The 21699-nt window shown below is 41.8% G+C and overlaps 1 protein-coding gene across 1 annotated transcript in view; it reads right to left on the minus strand.

Moving 5' to 3' along the window:
* The window catches only part of LOC130356995 (LHFPL tetraspan subfamily member 7 protein-like), a 286403-nt gene extending 265403 nt beyond the window's left edge, over positions 1 to 21000 (minus strand). The window contains exon 1 of the mRNA XM_056559269.1: positions 20257 to 21000. Coding sequence (XP_056415244.1) covers positions 20257 to 20583 — 327 coding nt within the window. The 5' untranslated portion in view covers positions 20584 to 21000. The remainder of the gene's footprint in view (positions 1 to 20256) is intronic.
* Positions 21001 to 21699: the final 699 nt, after the last annotated feature.

Raw genomic sequence — 21699 nt, forward strand, 5'->3', positions numbered from 1 at the left:
CAGCGGTTCAGCTGATGGAAAGTAATAGATGGGGATGAAAGTTTGTTGGCTTCGATAGTCTCAGGATTGGACGTGGGCCACCAAATGCTCAGCCGGTCAACGTCTTGTATCTTAGAGATTCTCAGAATGAAGAAAACCACTGGCGGCCGCCCCTGCCACACTGTAAAGCACTTACATTAATTGAAGCTCAATACACTGTAATAAACAAATATGGTGCAGAGAAAAACCTCAGCTTCTAGGAAAAATGCTGGGAGTACATTAGTAAGCTTTGGGTGTAATTGTTCTGAATGTGTAATGCGGCTGAAAGACCATTATCACCTCTTTACAAGAAGTAAAAAGACTTTGGTGCCTTGGGTGACTATAAGGATAAGCAAGGAGTCTTTCATTTTTACACTGTCTAGGCAAAACAACCAACATAGTGGAAGATGTAATAGTGTCTTACTCATTGGTTTATACATTATGGGCTGTTAATGTGTCAATCCATCTCCAGCTTATGAGAATGCAGATTACTTTATTATAGGATTGCAACTTTAAAGGATAACTGAGACGTTCACCTACCTGTCTCATCTACCATCATCAGGGAAGGCTGTTAACCACTAAAGGACGCAGGATGTACCTGTATGCCCAGCCTGCCTGGTACTTGGTTCACCAGGATGTACTATGAGACCATGGGTCTATGATGGCAGTCAGGGACCCACCCCTAATCACACTGATGTCCACCATTAACCCTTCAGATATCATGAACAATACTGATCCTAAGGGGGGGCTTTGAGAGACTCATAGGACAACAAGCAGCCCAATCGCGGGGGTTTGATGAGTCAAGATGGCGGCCAGAGCGCCACTCACAAGTTCCACAGCCATTCCGGTTACCTTCTACTATGGTCTGTCTTCTGGAAGACCATAGAAGGTTCACACACCTCCCTCATCTATAGTCACTGCTTCTCTAACCATATGACCTGGTCAGCTCTCTCAAGGCAGCCCAGCCCCTCTCTGCAGCTCACACAGAAAACAAGTGCAGGGGCTGATGGTTTCTGTAGTTTTTTGCGGCCCATAGCTGGATTTTCAAAGGCTGTTTATGGAGGTTATATTATTTAAAGGGGAAATTAAAGGTACAGGACATCTCATCCCCTATCCACAGGATAGGAAGATAAGTGTCTGATCCGGGGAGTCCAACCCCCCCCCCCCGCGATCTCCTACCCAGCACCTCGGCTCTCTCCATGCATGGAGCAAAATCCTACATGCCCCTCCATGTATGTCTTGTCTATGTGAGAGTTGAAGATACAGCGTTTGTGTATCTCCGGCTCTCCATAGAGATACATGGAGGGGTGTGTCGGCCACCACTTGGTGCTGTGATTGACAGTAATCTGTGCACAGAGCGGAGGTCGCTCCATGCATGGAGAGAGCTGGGGTGCCGGGCAGGAGATCGTGGGGGTCCCAGTGGTTGGACCACCCACGATTAGACACTTATCTCTTATTCTGAAGATAGTGGATAAGATGTTCAATACCAGAGTTCCCCTTTAAGTTTTTATTTTTACCACTCTTGGCTGGATATTAGGGCTTATTGTTGTGCTTTTTTTTCTGGCTTTTGATTCAGAGTGAAAATCAAAGCAGACCACAGTTTTCCATCTGGGCCTAAAATTCTAAACGATTGGAAAATTAGTGATGCAGCATTTGCCAGTCTAAACATGGCCTAACTTTTGTGGAATATACTACACCTTGTAAAATTTGACAGCTCTTTTTTACAGCTGAAAATGTGCGCGTAAAATAAAACACTCCACAAAATTTTAAGAAGTGTGAACATATCACTTCTTTTTTCTACACTACTCTTTCAGCACTGTTTTTTGAAAACCAGGCTGCTTTTTTTTAACATTCCCCATTGAAATCTCGGGATGTTTTTTTTCTTAGGTTAGGGTATATTCACCCAGTGTAAACTTTGCTGGTGTGTTTATCTATCTATCTTATACCTATCTATGTATCTATCTATCTCATATCTATCTATCATAATACTGTATTTTTACTTTCCACATATTAAGAGGAAAATGTACAGAAAAAGATCTATGAGAACAGCAGTAGTACCGATCAGCTCAGCTCCCTCCCTTGTAAGAAACGAAGTGCATGGATAGCTGTGAAGCAGCAGCTGTAACTTGTAGGAACAAACATGGAGAAATCCAGTAGACCTATGTTCTTGCTCTTTGTAGGGTTTATCCACAACATGGATGTTACAGGAATAAGACCAACGCGTTTCTGATTACTCCGCCTTAGTCATAGATAGTGACTAAGGCCGACTATGACTAAGGCTGAGTAAGCCGAAACACGTTAGATCTTATTCCTGTACCATGCATGTTATGGATGCCATTTTACCCGTTATACATCCCACGAAGAGCAAGAACAAAGTTGTACTGGATTTCTCCATGTGTGTTTCTAAAATTATCTATACCTTACTGCATTTGCCAATAGTAAAAAAAAGTATTGCTAGTAGCAGAGGTCACTAGGGTATGGAGGACCTCCTACCATTCTGGAACATGCCCTCACTGCATCTATGTAGAAGAGGAATGGGATGCTTACAATAACATTAACAAAGGGATGGCGTGCTATTCTGACGGCTCGCCCAGGAAGACAATGCTTGTACATAAAGCTGGCAGGTCCCAGTGTTCTGCATGCGTGGTGATGGAGCGGGCCCCGTGCACTGACTCACTAATGATTCTCCTGTTTTCAAACAACTTATCAGCATCACAATAGGTGCACTGGTTCATCTTTCTCTGAACAGAAAAACCTTTAGATTTGGGCACAATTCTCACAGAATTAGACCACCAAACACAAAAGGAACGAATCCTATTTTCCCAAAACCAGACTCTCTTTTTTTTTCTCTGAAATTAGTTGTGTCAGTCACCTGGTTCCCATGTGTAGCACACACTGCAGGTATAGAACTGTGCAGGGTCAGATCAAGATTTTAGGATGTATATGCAGATGTAGCCTTTGGCACAACTCATTTTTGCACTTGGAGGGGGTGCAACTCAGTGCGAGACACATTTGTTGAATTTATCATGTGCACAAAAATTCTTTTTGCTCAATAAAATTGGACAAGTATACTCCCCTGCCTCGTTGGCGTAGGTTGTGGGAAGTTCGTTGTTGCGTGTCCTTTTTCCCTCTTGCACATCCTTTTAAAAATTCACTAAATATATTATGTTTCATGCACAATTTCTTAAATTAGACACAGAAAGCCAGTCAGAACAACGGCATAAATGAAAGCACTAAGAAAAATTGCAAAAAATTTCACGCAAATGATTACCCCCATAGTAAAATCACAATAAGGGGGAGGGATTTATAATTTGGTCTAATAATTGAGTATTTTCTTATGTTGTGTGCAATCCATGTTTATGTTGTTGTTTTTTGCGTGTAGTTTATCATTAATTTGCCTTTTTAAATTTGCACTTTTTTTTTCCACACTGCACCAAAACTGCTAAAATCTTCAGAGACAAACACTTGAGTAAACCAGAAAATGGAATGAGCTAATCCAGAGCATCTTACGACTTTATTTGCTGTTATTATCATCATAATATGAAAATCCTTTCAGTGGTCACTGAACTAGTGGTTTATCTTACAACACGGAGACTGATAATGGCGCAAAACTAGATGACAGTCCTGAGGACTCGGCGTCAAGCCCAGAACCTGCTTATGCTGAGATCACACACAACTTTTGTTTGCAATTTTTTGGGGCCATAAAAAAACACCACATATGATTCTCTACTTTCGATTTTGGTACCGACCAAGACTTCTGTATACCCATCTTTTCCCTTTGTACTGGTACCGATGATTGTTGCCTGTCACAAAAAAACATTTTTCAATAAAAAAAAACGTTTCCGCTGGAAAACCTTTTTTTTTTTTTTTTTTTTTAATCAACTGGTGCCAGAAAGTTAAACAGATTTGTAAATTGCATCTATTGAAAAATCTTAACCCTTCCAGTACTTATCAGCTGCTATATGCTCCACAAGAAGTTATTTTCTTTTTGAATTTCCTTTCTGTCTGACCACAGTGCTCTCTGCTGACACCTCTGTCCATGTCAGGAACTCTACAGAGTAGAAGCAAATCCCCATAGCAGACCTCTCCTGCTCCGGACAGTTCCTGACATGGACAGAGGTGTCAGCAGAGAGCACTGTGGTCAGACAGAAAGGAAATTCAAAAAGAACTTCCTCTGAAGCATACAGCAACTGATAAGTACTGGAAGGATTAAGAGTTTTGAATAGAAGTATTAAAACATCTTTTCAGGACCCAATATATCTAAATTAGGTCTAGAATTTCACTTACCATGTCCCTAAACCTATCAGAATTATTTATAATTTTTACAATTTAATACTGAAATTTTACCGGCAGCTAAATAGAAAATTTCTAAATGTAGTTATTTTGGTGAATTTATCCCTGAACACTGTACCTCATTGTGCTCTAAGAGTACTATAACCAATGCATGTTGGGAGCTGTAGTTTTAGAGCAGAGAGGGAACCGGTGTTTGCTGACCGCTGATGGGAAGCATTAGATTATTTCCAGAAACATGAATGAGAAGAAATACTACATGACGTACAGTAAGTAAAGCACATATGACTCTTAATTCTTCTTACCATTCCTAAAGAAATCAGGGATATAACCCTGGAGACTGCAGTGTGAAGTCATCGCGTTATGATTCATAGGTAAAGCACCAGGGAACACGCTATATTGGTTCACAGTGCTGGCAGGGGTATGATAGTGGAGACTGCACATACACAACAGCTGGTACCAGAGGCGTAGCTTGTAGCTTCTGGGCCCGATGCAAAATCTGAAACAGGGCCCTATATGCCAAATATAATACTGGTCTCTTATGGGGCAGATGTGCTTTGGGGCCCCCTTAGGTACCAGGGCCTCGGTGTGACTGCTTCCTCTATAGCTACGCCTCTGGCTGTTACCATTGTGGGTGCAAACAGCTGACTTCACCAGCACTGCCATGATCACTGAGTATCATTTCACCCACCAAACCCCACATTTCAAAGAATACAGTGGGGATCAAAAGTTTGGGCACCCCAGGTAAAAATTTGTATTAATGTGCATAAAGAAGCCAAGGAAAGATGGACAAATCTCCAAAAGGCATCAAATTACAGATTAGACATTCTTATAATATGTCAACAAAAGTTAGATTTTATTTCCATAATTTACACTTTCAAAATAACAGAAAACAAAAAAAATGGCATCTGCAAAAGTTTGGGCACCCTGCAGAATTTATAGCATGGACTGCCCCCTTTGTAAAGCTGAGACCTGCCAGTGTCATGGATTGTTCTCAATCAACATCTGGGAAGACCAGGTGATGTAAATCTCAAAGGTTTTAAATGCCCAGACTCATCTGACCTTGCCCCAACAATCAGCACCATGGGTTCTTCTAAGCAGTTGTCTAGAAATCTGAAACTGAAAATAGTTGACGCTCACAAAGCTGGAGAAGGCTATAAGAAGATAGCAAAACATTTTCAGATGTCAATATCCTCTGTTCGGAATGTAATTAAGAAATAGCAGTCATCAGGAACAGTGGAAGTTAAAGCTAGATCTGGAAGACCAAGAAAAATATCAGACAAAACAGCTTGCAGTATTGTGAGAAAAACAATTCAAAACCCACGTTTGACTGCACAATCCCTCCAGAAAGATCTGGCAGACACTGGACTTGTGGTACACTATTTCACTATAAAGAGATACTTGTACAAATATGGTCTTCATGGAAGAGTCATCAGAAGAAAACCTCTTCTACGTCCTCACCACAAAAATCAGCATTTGAACTTCGCAAATGAACATATAGACAAGCCTGATGCATTTTGCAAACAAGTACTGTGGACCAATGAGGTTAAACTTGAACTTTTTGGTCGGAATGAGCAAAGGTACGTTTGGAGAAGAAGGGGAAAAGAATTTAATGAAAAGAACCTCTGTCCAACTGTTAAGCATGGGGGTAGAGCAATCATGCTTTGGGGTTGTATTGCAGCCAGTGGCACAGGGAACATCTCACAAGTAGAAGGAAAAATGGATTCAATAAAATTTCAGCAAATTTTGGATGCTATTTTGATGCCATCTGTGAAAAAGCTGAAGTTAAAGAGAGGATGGCCTCTACAAATGGATAATGATCCTAAACACACCTCGAAATCCACGGGGGATTACATCAAGAGGGGTAAACTGAAGGTTTTGCCATGGCCTTCACAATCTCCTGACCTCAACATAATTGAAAATCTATGGATAGACCTTAAAAGAGCAGTGCGTGACAGACAGCCCAGAAATCTCAAAGAACTGGAAGACTTTTGTAAGGAAGAATGGGCAAAGATACCTCAAACAAGAATTGAAAGACTCTTGGCTGGCTACAAAAAGCGTTTACAAGCTGTGATACTTGCCAAAGGGGGCAGTACAAGATATTAACTCTGCAGGGTGCCCAAACTTTTGCAGATGCCATTTTTTTAAAGGTTATTTTGAAAGTGTAAATGATGGAAATAAAATCTAACTTTTGTTGACATATTATAAGAATGTCTAATCTATAATTTGATGCCTTTGGGAGATTTTTTCATCTTTCCTTGGCTTCTTTATGAACATTAATACAAATGGGAAAACATTTGGGAAATGGGTATGATGGGAAAACATCTTAGGCTATGTGCAGAAGGCAGAAATTTCGCCTAGATCCGAGAAATCCAAGGCCGCATTAATTCGGCCGGGAATTCCACCATGAATTCCGCATGAATACCCAGTGCACGGAAAAAAAGTGTTTTATTCATTCCTTGCAAAAGTTACATTCCAAACGAAATACGCACAAAATCGGCGTTTAGTGGAGAAAAAAAAAAGCCCCATTCACTTTAATAGGCTTACGCAGCTACATTCCGCAAAAATATAAGACATATCTTATATTTTTTGTGGATCACGGGATTTTGGCTGCGGAACCTCTGCAGCGAAAATTATGCAGTGTGAATGGGACTGTGGAATCCCATTGAAGACAATAGGCTATAAACACATGCAGAATTTCCATGCGGATTTCTATGCGGAAATCCATGTGGTAATTCTGCCGTGTTAATATTGCCTAAGGACTAGGGATCGACCGATTATCGGTATGGCCGATATTATCGGCCGATAATCACGATTTTGGGCATTATCGGTATCGGCAATTACCTTGCCGATAAGCTGATAATGCCCCGCCCCCCGCACCGCCCCCACCGCACTGCGACCGCCCCCCCCCCCCCCCCCGACCCGCCGCACCGCAACCAAGCCCCCCCCCCCACCGTAGTGCTGGGCGGTATATCGGTATGGATTTTTGCCCATACCGCTATACCAGTCGGGCCCCTCCCCCACCCTCCGAGTCAATAAAAAAAAATTAAACTTACCCGTAATGGGGGTGGTCCGGGCCATCCATCCTACCTGTAGTGTCCGGCGGCATTCCGGGTGGAGGGTGAACCGGTACGGGCTGTCCTTCTCCGAGGGTCATCTTCTCCACTCCGGGCAGGCTCCGGCCTAGTACGCTGCATAGACGCCGCTACGCAGTGACGTCAGGTGCGTCGCTGCACACGGGCGTCACTGCGCACGGGCGCTACTGCGCAGCGGCGTCTATGCTGCGTTACTAGGCCGGAGCCTGCCCGGAGTGGAGAAGATGACCCCCGGAGAAGAAGGACAGCCCGGACCGGTTCACCCTCCACCCGGAATGCCGCCGGACACTACAGGAAGGAAGGATGGCCCGGACCACCCTGACAGGTAGGGGGAGAGAAGCGGGTGGTGGCGGCGGCGGCCTATGGCACCGCAAAAGCCACTGCTGTGCATTCATTTTAAGCGCCCGCCCGCTATCGGCCCTAACCTACACCGATTATCGGTATCGGCCCTAAAAAACCGATATCGGTCGATCCCTACTAAGGACCCATTCACACGACCTTTACCTATATGTTTAGCCTATGGATGTATCGCATCTCTGCACCAGTGTTTCCCAAACAGGGTGCCTTCAGCTGTTGCAAAACTACAACTCCCAGCATGCCCGGACAGCCAAAGGCTGTCCAGGCATGCTGGGAGTTGTAGTCTTGCAACAGCTGGAGGCGCCCCGTTTGGGAAACACTTGGGTAAAGACTTGACTTATTTCATGAAAATACGAAATTGTCAGGAAAGGTGACAGATCATCTTTAATATTGTCATTTAAAATATCAGGGGGTATAGAACGGTTCCTGCTCTCTACATGTTCTTCGTAAAGCACCTGTATTAAATGGTGTTTCCCAGGCAAAATGTATTAATAACCTATTCTTAAGATTGGTTATCAATATCAGATCCATGAGGGGACAACACCTGGCATCGCCCCGATGAGCTGTATGCTAGAGATGCAGCGCTGCCATACACTGTGAAACATGGGCAGTAAGCAAACTGTAGTAAACGAGAACCCAGCTGCAGTAACCTATAGCGGCCACCACACAATGTATGGCGCTGTCTGGACAGAGATGTCAGCAGAGAGCACTGTGCTTGTGATGTCAGCAGAGAGCTCTGTGTTCCAAAAAGAAAAGAAATTCCTCTGTAGTATTCAGCAGCTAATAAGTATTGTAAGGATTAAGATTTTTTAATAGAAGTAATTTACAAATCTGTTTAACTTTCTGGCACCAGTTGATTTAAAAAAAAAAAAAAGTTCTCCACCAGAGTCCCCTTTAAATGGGCGCTGTCAGATTTAAAAAACGTTATATGTTGTGCATCTTGGCCAAAAAAATTATCTTTTTAATATGCTTCATAAAAAATGTATTTCCTTTTAATAGAAATCACGGCTTTATGAAAAAAAAAAAAAACACCACTAGGGGTCCCCATACCATCCAGAATATTATCCTGTCCTGCTGCAGCATCATCTTTCTCACAGTTGAAGCACAGGAAGTGACAAAGGGGGAGATTTATCTGATTGGTTGCTATGGGCAACCCAGCAACTTTTCCTCTGGACAGGTTTTGATAAATCTCCCCCAAATTCCAGTAAGTGAGGGTGCTCACTCCTGTCCTATCAGGCTCCCTTCTGAAAACAGAGAAGAGGGGGTTACAGAGCAGCCTGCATTGATCGGATGAAGAGAACCAGTACAGAACAGCAGACTCAGGGAGGAAGATGAGTCGTGCAAAGTGAGGACAAGAGACAGACATGCCCTCTCCAGGTCACCGGATGAAAAATGAAGCGAACAACAGATATAATGTATTTGTGAGAGAAATATAGGTGCTAGACACTTACAATATATGTACGTGATCAGGATTAGGTACTAAGTAACATTTAAAAATTTTGTGGGATATGACTGTTATGCCCTGCGCTCCTGCCGCCTGCACCAGCCGTGAGCGCATTGTGCATCTGTCCCTGGCTGCTGGCGGGGGCCGGGATCTGCATCACGGGATGCGCCCGCATGTTGCTGCCACTTTCACTCCTGTGTCTCGGTCCTGTCGTGCACGCCACCGTCTCCTAGGGCACGCGCAACGGAGCTCTGAGATTTAAAGGGCCAGTACGCCCATAATTACTGTTTGCACCTGACCACTACCTTATAAAGTCCCTGCCCCTCCCACACTTCCCTGCCGGATCTTCAGTGCCCCTAGCCTGAGATTAAGCGTTCCCTATAGCCTGTTTGCCTTGTCCGTGTATCCAGACCTTCCGGTACGTTATTAGACTCCGCACCTTTGCCGCCTGCCTTCACCTTCTGCTACATTGACTACGCTACTGCCTTATCCTCCGGTACCTCGCCTTTCCCAGCTACCTGTGTGGTCGAGCCGTGTCAAGGGTAGCGACCTGGGTGTCGCCTGCCGCAGCAAGCCCATCCTGCCTTGCGGCGGGCTCTGGTGAAGACCAGCGGCACCTTAGACTCCGCTCCCCGATACGGTCCGAGTCATCAGCCACACAGGTTAGAGGATCCACATCCAGCTTTGTTGCAGGTACTCTTTAAAGAGATTATCTGGCCAAAATGTTCCTTTTAAAATCTGGCCTGGGATGGCATAAAAACAGTGCTGCCACTGATCTAATGGCACTCCGATCCCCTCTGCCCGACACCTTCGGAATCGGGGATGTGGAGTCACGAGGCCACTCAGGGGCCAAGATGGGACAGCGCTGTGGCCACTGATTGGGTAACATCACATTCCCAAACCCAGAAGGGATGGACAGTGGGTAGCGGAGCTCCATTATACCGGCAGCAGAGCAGGACCAGGATAGTAAGAGAAGCGACATATTAACGAGCCATCTGCAGACGTAACGCAGTGACAAGTGTCTCTTAATCTACTCCTACATAATGCCTATCCTCCTACAGAAGACTAATTGGCGACACATTATCGCTCTGCTCGTAGACATGTAGGCACACAAGTGTAATATTAATGAGTGCCATGCCAGCGTTCCTCCCGGTAGGTTGTTTGTTGTTTACCCACTTCACAGCAGAGTCCATCACTCGGCTAATTACCCTACTCCTGAGTGATGGGCCCTCACAGCGCGGTCAGTACAGGCAGGCACAGCACCAGCGTTGTGCAGCAATCCCGAGCACCCACCCATCTACTAATGGAAATTACGTAATTAGGTGAGGGAGCTGGAGAGTGATGGAGAAGCGAGCCTTCTCTACAGGGTGCTAGGGGGCATGTGCGCTATGAAAGGAACCTATTCTATACATGTTGTGACAATACTAGCTGCTTACATCAGTGTTTCTCAACCAGGGTGCCTCCAGCTGTTGCAAAACTACAACTCCCAGCATGCCCGGACAGCCTTTGGCTATCCGGGCATGCTGGGAGTTGTAGTTTTGCAATAGCTGGAGGCACGCTGGTTGGGAAACACTGGCTAACACAAACAATGGGAAATACTGGGCACCTGTCCTAGTTAGGCTATGTTTACACTGACATCTGCTCGGAAATTCCGCTGCAGCAGAGTCCCATTGATTTCAATGGGATTCTGGTGCACTTTGCAGACGGTGGAATTTCCGCAGCAGAAATCTGCATCCGCAGAAGTATTGAACCGTTCAATGTTTCTGCGGATTCCGCTCGGAAATGCATTGCCATCTATGGAGACGGGCGCATTTCCCATCGGTCCTAGCGCTGCCGAAACAACCAAATGTGCAAAATGTACGTCCCTCTTTACTGGGTGGACATTGTGCCCATTTTCAGCCGTGTGAACATGGCCTTAGGCCATGTTCACGCATCAGAATTTCTCAGAAGAATTCAGCAAAAATATTCTGCTCCAAAATGACGCTGCAGCAGACAGCGGAATTTCCGCGGCAGGAACAATCTGCCACGGATATATCCCGATTTGAACAGGTACATTGTTTCTACTAATTCCGCTTGGAAATGCATTGCTGTCTATGAAGACGGAGCCATTCCCAGCCCTCCTAGTGAGGGCGGAACATCCATATGACTGGAATGTCCACCTATCATTTCCGGGCATACACTCTGCACATTTTATGGCGTGTGAACATAGCCTTAGAGGGGGAGATGTATCAAAACCTGTCCAGAGGAAAAGTTGCTGAGTTGCCCATAGCAACCAATCAGATTGCTTCTTTCATTTTTAACAAGGCCTCTGCAAAATGAAAGAAGTGATCTGATGGGCAACTCAGCAACTTTTCTTCTGGACAGGTTTTGATAAATCTCCCCCAGACAATCTATTGGCAGACTGAGTGCATACCTGAAATAGTTAATCATCGGTGCCGGGGGTCCTCACTGCTAAAAGCTCTTTCAATCATCTGCTCTCTACAGGGGGATTGCTGTATAACATAGCACTGGACAGAGACCTTATACCAGGCATAGGCAACCTTCAGCACTGCAGATGTTTTGGACTACATCTCCCATGATGCTTTGTCAGCATTTTGGCTGTAAGAACATCATGGGAGATGTAGTCCAAAACATCTGCAGTTTCGAAAAGTTGCCTATGCCTGCCTTACCGTCATGGGCGTAAATGTTGGCACCCCAGACATTTTTCAAGAAAATGAAGTATTTCTCACAGAAAAGGATTGCAGTAACACATGTTTTGCTATACACATGTTTATTCCCTTTGTGTGTATTGGAATTAAACCAAAAAAGGAGGAAAAAAAGCATATTGGACATAATGTCACACCAAACTCCAAAAATGGGCTAGACAAAATTATTGGCACCCTTAACTTAATATTTGGTTGCACACCCTTTGAGGAAAAAGTAACAGAAATCAGTCGCTTCCTATAACATCAATAAGCTTCTTACACCTCTCAGCCGGAATGTTGGCGCCTTTTCCCAACAGCAATTTTAACATCTCTCCACAGAGATCTTGGGATTTAGATCTGGACTCATTGCTGGCCACTTCTGAACTCTCCAGCGCTTTGTTGCCATCCATTTCTGGGGGCTTTTTGAAGTATGTTTGGGGTCATTGTCCTGCTGGAAGACCCAAGATCTCGGACGCAAACCCAGCTTTCTGACACTGGGCTGTACAGTGCAACCCAGAATCCGTTGGTAATCCTCAGAATTCATGATGCCTTGTACACATTCAAGGCATCCAGGGCCAGAGGCAGCAAAAAAAAAAAACATAATTGAACCTCCACCATATTTCACTGTAGGTACTGTGTTCTTTTCTTTGTGGGCCTCATTCCGTTTTCGGTAAACAGTAGAATGATGTGCTTTACCAAAAAGCTCTATCTTGGTCTCATCTGCCCACAAGATGTTTTCCCAGAAGGATTTTGGCTTATTTAAGTTCATTTTGGCAAAATGTAAACTTACTTTTTTAAGTCTCTGTGTCAGCAGTGGGGTCCTCCTGGGTCTCCTGCCATAGCGTTTCATTTCATTTAAATGTAGATGGATAGTTCGCGCTGACACTGATGCTCCCTGAGCCTGCAGGACAGCTTGAATATCTTTGGAACTTGTTTGGGGCTGCTTATACACCATCCTGTCTATCCTACGTTGACACCTTTCATCAATTTTTCTCTTCCGTCCACACCCAGGGAGATTAGCTACAGTGCCATGGGTTGCAAACTTCTTGATAATGTTGCGCATTGTGGACAAAAGCAAATCTAGAACTCTGGAGATGGACTTGTAACCTTGAGATTGTGGATATTTTTCCACAATTCTGGTTCTCTTCTCCTCTTTCTATTGTCCATGATTAGTGTGGCACACATAATGCAAATACTGCTTTCAGGTGTGATTTTTTTATTGCCCACACCTGTTACTTGCCCCAGGTGAGTTTAACCTCTTAAGGACCCAGGACGTACGGGGACGTCCCCGCACCCTGGGCCTTAAGGACAAAAAATAAAACACAAAATAAAATAAAAAGTAAAAAACACTACATATACACATACCCCTACACAGCCCCCCTCCCTCCTCAATAAAAATGAAAAACGCCTGGTACGCCACTCTTTCCAAAATGGAGCCTCCAGCGGTTGCAAAACAACAACTCCCAGTATTGCCGGACAGCCGTTGACTGTCCAGGCATGCTGGGAGTTTTGCAACAGCTGGAGGCACCCTGTTTGGGAATCACTGGCGTAGAATACCCCTATGTCCACCCCTATGCAAATCCCTAATTCAGGCCTCAAATGCACATGGCGCTCGCACTTCAATTTCAAGGCAACAGTTTTGGGTCACATATGGGGTATCGCCGTACTCGGGAGAAATTTACTAACAAATCTTGGGGGTCTTTTTCTCCTTTCACCCCTTATGAAAAGGTGAAGTTGGGGTCTACACCAGCATGTTAGTGTAAAAAAAATAAACTTTTTACACTAACATGCTGGTGTTGCCCTATACTTTTCATTTTGACAAGAGGTAAAGGGGAAAAAAGCCCCCCAAAATTTGTAATGCAATTTCTCCCGAGTACGGAGATACCCCATATGTGGGCGCAAAGTGCTCTGGGGGCGCACAACAAGGCCCAGAAGGGAGAGTGCGCCATGTACATTTGAGGTGATTTGCACAGGGGTGGCTGATTGTTACAGCGGTTTTGACAAACGCAAAAAAAAAAAAAAAAACACATGTGACCCCATTTCGGAAACTACACCCCTCACGGAATGTAATGAGGGGTGCAGTGAGAATTTACCCCCCACAGGTGTCTGACGGATCTTTGGAACAGTGGGCTGTGCAAATTAAAAATGTTGTACAGCCCACTGTTCCAAAGATCTGACAGACACCAGTGGGGGGTAAATGCTCACTGTACCCCTTGTTACGTTCCTCAAGGGGTCTAGTTTCCAAAATGGTATGCCATGTGGGGGTTATTTTGCTGTCCTGGCACCATAGGGGCTTCCTAAATGCGACATGCCCCCGAGCAAAATTTGCTCTCAAAAAGCCAAATATGACTCCTTCTCTTCTGAGCATTGTAGTTCACCCATAGTACACCTCAGGTCAACTTATGGGGTACCTTCATACTCAGAAGAGATGGGGTTACAATGTTTGGGGGGGTATTTTCTGCTATTAACCCTTGAAAAAATGTGAAATTTGGGGGGAAACACACATTTTAGTGAAATTTTATTTTTATTTTTTTACATATGCAAAAGTCGTGAAACTCCTGTGGGGTATTAAGGCTCACTTTATTCCTTGTTACGTACCTCAAGGGGTCTAGTTTCCAAAATGGTATGCCATGTGGGGGATTTTTGCTGTTCTGGCACCATAGGGGCTTCCTAAATGCAACATGCCCCCCAAAAACCATTTAAAAAAAACGTACTCTCCAAAATCCCCTTGTCGCTCCTTCGCTTCTGAGCCCTCTACTGCGCCCGCCGAACACTTTACATAGACATATGAGGTATGTGCTTACTCGAGAGAAATTGGGCTACAAATATAAGTATACATTTTCTCCTTTTACCCCTTGTAAAAATAAAAAAATTGGGTCTACAAGAACATGCGAGTGTAAAAAATGGAGATTGTGAATTTTCTCCTTCACTTTGCTGTTATTCCTGTGAAACACCTAAAGGGTTAAAACGCGGACTGAATGTCATTTTGAATACTTTGGGGGGTGTAGTTTTTATAATGGGGTCATTTGTGGGGTATTTCTAATATGAAGACCCTTCAAATCCACTTCAAACTTGAACTGGTCCATGAAAAATTGTGAGTTTGGAAATTTTGTGAAAAATTGGAAAATTGCTGCTGAACTTTGAAGCCCTCTGGTGTCTTCCAAAAGTAAAAACACGTCAATTTTATGATGCAAACATAAAATAGACATATTGTATATGTGAATTAAAAAAAATTATTTGGAATATCCATTTTCCTTACAAGCAGAGAGCTTCAAAGTTAGAAAAATGCAAAATTTTCAAATTTTTCATAAAATTTTGGGATTTTTCACCAAGAAAGGATGCAAGATACCACAAAATTTTACCACTATGTTAAAGTAGAATATGTCACGAAAAAACAATCTCGGAATCAGAATGATAACTAAAAGCATTCCAGAGTTATTAATGTGACAGTGGTCAGATGTGCAAAAAATGGCCGGGTCCTGAGTTGTAAAATGGCTGGGTCCTTAAGGGGTTAAAGGAGCATCACATGCTTGAAACAATCGTATTTTTCCACAATTTTGAAAGGGTGCCAATAATTTTGTCCAGACCATTTTTGGAGTTTGGTGTGACATTATGTCCAATTTGCTTTTTTTCCTCCTTTTTTGGGTTAGTTCCAATACACACAAAGGGAATAAACATGTGTATAGCTAAACATTTGTTACTGCAATCCTTTTCTGTAAGAAATACTTCATTTTCTAGAAAAATTTCAGGGGTGCCAACATTTACGGCCATGACTGTATACCATCACTGGAGGTGGCTTCCAACTTCAGCTGTCTCATAATGGTATTGCTATGTAATAAGGTTATGGCATATTGTTAAAATATCCTATAAAATTCTGTGTGTGTGTGTGTGGGGGGGGGGGGTTCCAACCTCTAAGACTGCAATGAGTATTAAAGGGGTACTCCAGAGGGAAAAAAAATATTTCAAGTCAACCGGTGCCAGAAAGTTAAACAGATTTGTAAATTACTTCTTAAAAATCTTAATCCTTCCAGTGCTTATCAGCTGCTGTATACTACAGAGGAAGTTGTGTAGTTCTTTCCAGTCTGAAGACAGAGCTCTCTGCTGCCACCTATGTCCCTGTCAGGAACTATCCAGAGCAGTAGAGGTTTGCTATGGGGATTTGGACAGGAGGTGGCAGCAGAGAGCACTGTGATCAGACTGGAAAGAGCCACACAACTTCCTGTGGAGCATACAGCAGCTGATCAGTACTGGAAGGATTAAGATTTTTAAATAGAAGTAATTTACCAATCTGTATAACTTTCTGGCACCAGTTGATCTGAGAAAAATAAAATTTCCTCTGGAGTACCCCTTCAAGAACTATTGAGAGTTCCAGCTGACCAGGTACAAGTTACCCACTGTGCCTAGGAGTTGCCACATTTGAACTACAGGGGGGTCTCGATGTTACGGCGGCGTAATGACCTGTTGTCTCTTTATGACGTCAAATTACGGAACAGAAGTTTGTACGTAATTTGGCGTTAAATTTCTATTTCCAAGTCCATGACATATCATCCCATCAAAGTGATAACTGATGCTAGGTTTGGGGTGGGGGATAATTTATAGTTCTGGTTATTGAAAAGTTTAATATGTCCCTATTTGAAGGAGTGGCACACCGGTTCACACATTTTCGGGAACGTTCTGTAAAGCTGGCTGCGACCACCAGATGTTATTTTAAAGTCTATTGCAAAATATTATTACAAGGCATTTTGGTTTGTGGCATTTCTGCGGTCAGTGGCGTTGCCATAGGATTCTCTAAAGCAGTGTTACCCAACCAGTGTGCCTCCAGCTGTTGCAAAATAACAGTTCCCAGCAAATAGGTACCCAAATGGGTTGTTGAACTAGGCCAAGTGTTCTCCTGTTTGTGCAAACCAGTGTTTCCAAACCAGGGTGCCTCCAGCTGTTGCAAAACTACAACTCCCAGCATGCCCGGACAAAGGCTGTCCGGGCATGCTGGGAGTTGTAGTTTTGCAACAGCTGGAGCCATACTGGTTGGGAAACACTGCCCTAGAGGACCAGGGAAAAAAAAGCATGCTCACGTATTCGATTTACAGTACACAAGCAGGTCCCAAATGATGCGCTCCATTAAGAGAAGAATTGCTCTGTGTTAACAAATAAAGGTTGAATTGCTTATTATTCTATTATTATGTTTACAACAGCGTCTATTCGTGTAGGTTTTTGTTTTGTATTCGATCCAAGTGATTTCCCAGTGTGAATGAGCATCAGACAATCCATATGGAGGTCAGATGCATAGACTAGTATAGTACAACACAATTAGAGATGAGCGAACTTAAAGTAAATTCGATTTGTCACGAACTTCTCGGCTCGGCAGTTGATGACTTATCCTGCATAAATGAGTTCAGCTTTCCGGTGCTCCGGTGGGCTGGAAAAGGTGGATACAGTCCTAGGAGACTCTTTCCTAGGAATGTATCCACCTTTTCCAGCCCACCGGAGCACCTGAAAGCTGAACTAATTTATGCAGTGTTTCCCAACCAGTATGGCTCCAGCTGTTGCAAAACTACAACTCCCAAAACAATAAAACAATATGTCATACTATAGAAAAGCATAGTGCAGTGTAGAACAGTATCATTAATAATTTAGTATGGTATGGTTGACTATAGTATTGAATGCTATAATATAATAAAGTATAGTACAGTATAATATAGTATAAAATATTGTAACATTGTACAGTATAGAATAAATAGTATAGTATAATATATTTCAGTATAGAATAGTAAAATATATTGTAAAAAGTATTATATAGTCCCATATGTAAAATAATATAGCATAGTACCTTACAGAATAGTATAATATAGTACAGTATAGAATAGTATAATACAGTGCAGTATAGAATAGTATAGCATAGTACAATATAGAATAGTTTAATACAGTGCAGTATAGAATAGTATAGCATAGTACAATATAGAATAGTATAATATAGTACAGTATAGAATAGTATAATATAGTACAGTATAGAATAGTATAATATAGTACAATATAGAATAGTATAATATAGTACAGTATAGAATAGTATAATACAGTGCAGTATAGAATAGTATAGCATAGTACAATATAGAATAGTATAATATAGTACAGTATAGAATAGTATAATACAGTGCAGTATAGAATAGTATAGCATAGTACAATATAGAATAGTATAATATAGTACAGTATAGAATAGTATAATATAGTACAGTATAGAATAGTATAGCATTGTACACTACAGTATAACAGTACAATATAGAATAGTATTATATTACAGTGTAGAATAGTATAATATAGTACAGTATAGAATAGTATAATATAGTACAGTATAGAATAGTATAGCATTGTACACTACAGTATAGTTTAATACAGTGCAGTATAGAATAGTATTATATAGTCCCATATGTAAAATAATAAAGCATAGTACCTTACAGAATAGTATAATATAGTACAGTATAGAATAGTATAGCATTGTACACTACAGTATAACAGTACAATATAGAATAGTATTATATTACAGTGTAGAATAGTATAATATAGTACAGTATAGAATAGTATAATATAGTACAGTATAGAATAGTATAGCATTGTACACTACAGTATAGTTTAATACAGTGCAGTATAGAATAGTATTATATAGTCCCATATGTAAAATAATATAGCATAGTACCTTACAGAATAGTATAATATAGTACAGTATAGAATAGTATAATATAGAACAGTATAATATAGTACACTACAGTATAGTTTAATACAGTGCAGTATAGAATAGTATAGCATAGTACAATATAGAATAGTATAATATAGTATAGAATAGTATAATATAGTACAGTATAGAATAGTATAATACAGTGCAGTATAGAATAGTATAATACAGTGCAGTATAGAATAGTATAGCATAGTACAATATAGAATAGTATAATATTACAGTTTAGAATAGTATAACATAGTACAGTATAGAATAGTATAACATAGTACAGTATAGAATAGTATAATATAGTACAGTATAGAATAGTATAGCATAGTACAATATAGAATAGTATAATATAGTACAGTATAGAATAGTATAATATAGTACAGTATAGAATAGTATAGCATAGTACAGTATAGAATAGTATAATATAGTACAGTATAGAATAGTATAATATAGTACAGTATAGAATAGTATAGCATAGTACAGTATAGAATAGTATAATACAGTACAGTATTATAATATAGTACAGTATAGAATAGTATAGCATAGTACAATATAGAATAGTATAATATAGTACAGTATAGAATAGTATAATATAGTACAGTATAGAATAGTATAATATAGTACAGTATAGAATAGTATAGCATAGTACAGTATAGAATAGTATAATACAGTACAGTATAGAATAGTATAGCATAGTACAGTATAGAATAGTATAAAATAGTACAATATAGAATAGTATAATATAGTACAATATAGAATAGTATAATATAGTACAGTATAGAATAGTATAGCATAGTACAATATAGAATAGTATAATATAGTACAGTATAGAATAGTATAATATAGTACAGTATAGAATAGTATAGCATAGTACAGTATAGAATAGTATAATATAGTACAGTATAGAATAGTATAATATAGTACAGTATAGAATAGTATAATATAGTACAGTATAGAATAGTATAATATAGTACAATATAGAATAGTATAATATAGTACAGTATAGAATAGTATAATATAGTACAGTATAGAATAGTATAGCATAGTACAATATAGAATAGTATAATATAGTACAGTATAGAATAGTATAATATAGTACAGTATAGAATAGTATAGCATAGTACAATATAGAATAGTATAATATAGTACAGTATAGAATAGTATAATATAGTACAGTATAGAATAGTATAGCATAGTACAATATAGAATAGTATAATATAGTACAGTATAGAATAGTATAATATAGTACAGTATAGAATAGTATAGCATAGTACAATATAGAATAGTATAATATAGTACAGTATAGAATAGTATAATATAGTACAATACAGAATAGTAGTAAAATATAATACAGTATTAAATAGAATAATATATTACAGTTAGAGTAGTATAATATAGTACAGTTAGAGTAGTATACTATAGTATGGTTGTTATATGGTACAGACTAGAATATTATACCAATAGTATACAGCCATATAGTATAGAATAACATAAGTATAATCATATAGAAAACATACCATATTTCTCCCTTTCTCCCTTAAGCAGAGTACTAGGAGGGTTATATCTGGGTGAAGGTATATAGGTATATAGAATGTATCCCATATACTGTAGTAGATGTCAGGTATCGCAGTGTGAACACTACCAATCACTCACCTGCCAGGAGCTGGACGGGATGTCATTGAATTTCCCCAATCCCCCGAAGGTGTAGCATCCTCCGGCCATGATTTCCATGCTGTCCGAGCAATGCCACAGCAGCCCGAAGCTCAGCGGCTCCTGCTTCTCCTGCTCGCCTGATTTCACTATCCAAGCCGGGGAGAGGAAGCTGAAGCTGCAGACGGCCACCAGGCAGGCGGAGAGCAGCACCCAGAAGCAGGACACACAGCTGAACATCCTGGGCTGAGGCTGCTGCCGGGGAACCAGCCCCAAAGCAACATCCAGCCCCGCTCCGCTCTTCTTCTTACTGTCCAGCAACGAGCGCATCTGGGAGCGAAGAAATAATCCCAAATCCTCCCACCTCCTTCCCCCCCTCTAAATGCAATGGGGTCCTCCTATCTTCACATCAAGATGCACCCGGGACACTACTATTACCCCCAATCCGGGGGGGGGGGGGGGAGGTAAGAGTTACTCCAGTGATGACTGCACACAGACTGCAACTTCCCCGGGCAGAGAGAAGTCACGGGCAGGATGCAGGATGCTGCTGCTGTACATGACAGCGGGGGAAGAAGGGCTGGTCCTGGGTCCTCCTCCCTGAGTGTCTATGTACAGGATGGAGGAATGGGGAGGAGGAGGCTCCTGCATAACCTGCTGCGCCCACAGGTGTCTCCCCCCCGGGGGGCCGTCACGTGACCTGTCACTAATGACACCAGATAATCAATGACACCAGATAATGCATTACATGTGTGTGCTCAGATAGGTCAATAAAATGTATTATTAACTAATACAGTGTTTTCCAACCAGGGGGCCTCCAGCTGTTGCAGAACTACAACTTCCAGCATGCCTGGACAGCCTTTGGCTGTAAACATAGCCTAACATGGACAGGTGCCCAGTGTTTCCCAACCAGGGTTCCTCCAGCTATTGCAAAACTACAACTCCCAGCATGCCCGGACAGCCTTCGGCTGTCCGGGCATGCTGGGAGTTGTAGTTTTGCAACAGCTGGAGGCACCCTGATTGGGAAACACTGGAGTAGTATGTATTATTATTATGTATTATGTAGCATTATGTGCCTATATCATTGTAACCATGGATGCCAAGATGGTACCAATGCAATTGTGCCAGCCTTGTAAGCATACCATAAGGCAGTGGTCCCCAAACTGTGGCTCTCCAGCTGTTGCGGACCTAACACTCCCAGAATGGGCGTAGATGGAAACCACAGGGCCTCGATGCAACAAATAATGTGCATAAATCAAGAGCTATAGGCAGCTGGGGGAGAATGTCCCACCAAGCTTTTCCATGCTCCTGAATGGCATATCTGTTTATAGCTGTATGACTTATGCACAGGCAAACTCCAGAGCTTAGATAATGGCCCATGTAGTGGTAGCCGTGTGCAGTTATAGTAAGCAGATATGCCATTCAGGAGCTTGGGCGAGCTGTTTGTGA

The sequence above is a fragment of the Hyla sarda genome, chromosome 2, assembly GCF_029499605.1.
Source record: "Hyla sarda isolate aHylSar1 chromosome 2, aHylSar1.hap1, whole genome shotgun sequence".
Classification (NCBI taxonomy): Eukaryota; Metazoa; Chordata; class Amphibia; order Anura; family Hylidae; genus Hyla; species Hyla sarda.